Source organism: Gymnoscopelus braueri (genome assembly GCF_963280865.1).
Source record: "Gymnoscopelus braueri genome assembly, chromosome: 1".
In the NCBI taxonomy this organism is placed as follows: domain Eukaryota; kingdom Metazoa; phylum Chordata; class Actinopteri; order Myctophiformes; family Myctophidae; genus Gymnoscopelus; species Gymnoscopelus braueri.
Genome location: NC_137603.1, coordinates 31833269 through 31835849, shown reverse-complemented (window position 1 = coordinate 31835849; position 2581 = coordinate 31833269). Strand labels below are relative to the sequence as shown.

The 2581-nt window shown below is 45.4% G+C and overlaps 1 protein-coding gene across 1 annotated transcript in view; it reads right to left on the bottom strand.

Moving 5' to 3' along the window:
- Positions 1–1239: 1239 nt before the first annotated feature.
- igdcc4 (immunoglobulin superfamily, DCC subclass, member 4) overlaps positions 1240–2581 on the bottom strand; it is a gene marked incomplete at its 3' end in the record, with an annotated part of 159834 nt that continues 158492 nt past the window's right edge. The window contains 2 exon segments of the mRNA XM_080432814.1: positions 1240–1567; positions 2297–2487. Of these exon segments, the coding sequence (XP_080288940.1) occupies positions 1240–1567; positions 2297–2487 (519 nt within the window).

The following is a 2581-nucleotide window of genomic DNA, read 5'->3' as shown; positions in this document are numbered from 1 at the left end:
GTTAATTAATAATAATAATAAATTATGGTCCCATGAATTTTAAAATGAATTATAAAGTAGGGTATGCTTCTAGGGTTTCTACTGGTTCTACCGAGTGACGACCCACCCTCGCTGCCCTTCCAGCCAATAGCCTTAATTTCCGGTTGCTTTTTGGGGCTGGAAGTTCCAAGATGGTGGATTTGAATTCGCCGAAAAAGTGGCTTCAAAACAGGTCTGTAGAAAGTATGGTCTGTAGTAACTCAATGGATGGGGGGGGGCATGTTGTGAGGTGCTGCACCTTCTTCTTGATGTCCCTGAAGCATAAACCAGCCTTAAAGGAACACCCGGAGTATTCCTGTTCCCCAGTGAAACCAGGGGCGTCATTTTGGGGGTGTGTGGGAACTAAATAATAACCGCTTAAGACCTTGCTTAAGCCCAAGCAGATCTACATCTGCTATTTGTTATTATTTTTTATCGAACAATATCGAACAATATCGAACATGTTTGGAAAATTATGAATAATTTAAATATTCTGTTCTGGGGGTCCCTGGTAAATATATATATCATTTTGGGGGTCCTTGACGAGAAAAAGTTTGAGAACCACTGCTATAGGGGAGTGGCAATTGCCATCCCCTGCAGGACCCTGAATGACGCCCCTGAGCGAAACCGAACCGACGACACGGCAGGAAACAGTCACCTTACAATCTGCTTCCATCTCGTTAGCCGTAAGTCAAATATGACCCCCCCCCCCCTGTTGGGTCCAATACGACCCCCTGTGTTGGGTCAAATATGACCCCCCTGTTGGGCAAGGAAACAAAAGCCCAAAAAGGAACATACTGTCAACTTATGCAAGAGAATGCATACCCATATATACTCTAGCACTAAAAAATATATATACTGTATATACACACGTTATGAAACAATGGATTCAAAGTACCTATAAAAACTCAGCAAGGAAGAGAACAGAAATCAGTCTAATACAAGTTGGTTCTCAAAGTGTGGGGTACAGGGACCCTCTGGGTTCCTTGAGGGGGGGGGGGGGTCTGTAACTCTTGAGAGTGTACTAATGGAACCAAATGGGCGCTTATCGTCCATTTGGATCCATTTGTACACTCTCAGAGCTATGGGGGAAGGGGGGGGGGGGTCCTTGAAATTAAAACATTTGAGAACCAATGGTCTAATATATATAGTGTGTGTGTGTGTGCGTGTGCGTGTGCGTGTGCGTGTGTGTGTGTGTGTGTTCGGGGACACTGCAGGAGGCTATGGGCACAGGTAACTGTGTGCTGCTGAGGTAGAATGTACAAGGCCGGAGCTGACAAAGGGGGTGGGGGTCAGGGGGGGGAGCCCAGAGGAGGAGATGGAGGGGGCGGGCTTCCCCTGCGGCTGCGGTGCCGCCGAGGAGGAGGAGGAGGAGGAGGAGGGGCAGTGTCTGGACTCCCCGTTTTCCAGGGGCTCCGGCCTCAGCTCCGGGCGTCGCCGGGGGGTCCTGGGCGAGTGGAAGCCGTTGGTCAGCAGGGGTCCGACCATCATGGCCTCCAGCTGGACGTCTGCTGCCATCGGCTGCGGTGACGTCACGCCTTCCAGCTCCCTGCAAGGTTGGTAGAGTCAACTATAAGACCAGTGGTGGAAAAAAACACTAATGTCAACCTGTAGTTTCTATTAGCTTGGAATCCCCATTGATCAGTGGTGGAAAAAGTACTCACATTTTGTACTTTAAGTAAACGTATCAATACTGCAATGTAGAAATACTCCGTAATCTAAGTAAGATTCCGGAATTCAAAAGCTACTTGAGTAAAAGTACAAAAGTATTGGTATCAAAAGTACCAAAAGTAGTAGTACTCATTATGCAGAATGTCCCATTTCACAAGTTTTCAAATGTATAAAAATCGTTTTCAAATGGCCAAAATGTATACAGGGCTGAAGTGGTTAATGTATATTTTGTAATAGTTATCAAAATCGTAGAAGTAGAGTAGAAGTACTCCAGTAGAAGTAAAAGTATTGAAAACTGGAAATACTCCAGTAAAGTAAAAGTACCTCAAAATTTTACTTAAGTACAGTACTTAAGTAAATGTACTTATTTGCTTTCCACCACTGCCATTGATGATGTCATTGGTAGGCAGGTTTCTGACCTGCCCTTAGTGAGTAGATGGAAAATTGTGCCATCATAATAATGAGCATTACTCTAAAACGAAACAAGGAAACCCACTTTTTAAAAAAAGGAAACAAATCAAAACGAACTGAAATTGATCAAGGTTGAGGTCAAAATGAAACAAACAAACAAACAAAATACTAATGAAAAATCCAAAACGGTATTAACCTTGGCTCCCTGCTGTGATTGGCCAGCAGCTTCACAGGGAGGGAAGCGTAGGGGCTCGGTGACAGCGTTTTGAAAGTGTCCTCATCTTGTGGCGGCGCTGGCGGGCCAGACGGGATGCTGGGGGAATACTGAGCGTCCGCTGGCAACGAAGGTCCCCTGATGCTGTCCCCCGACGACCCCCCTCCGTAGGGCTGTGTCACAATCAGGACATTTAATTCTCATGCAAATAATTGTGATTAAACGATTGAATTGTGTTTTTGATATTGATCATCGGAAAACACGATG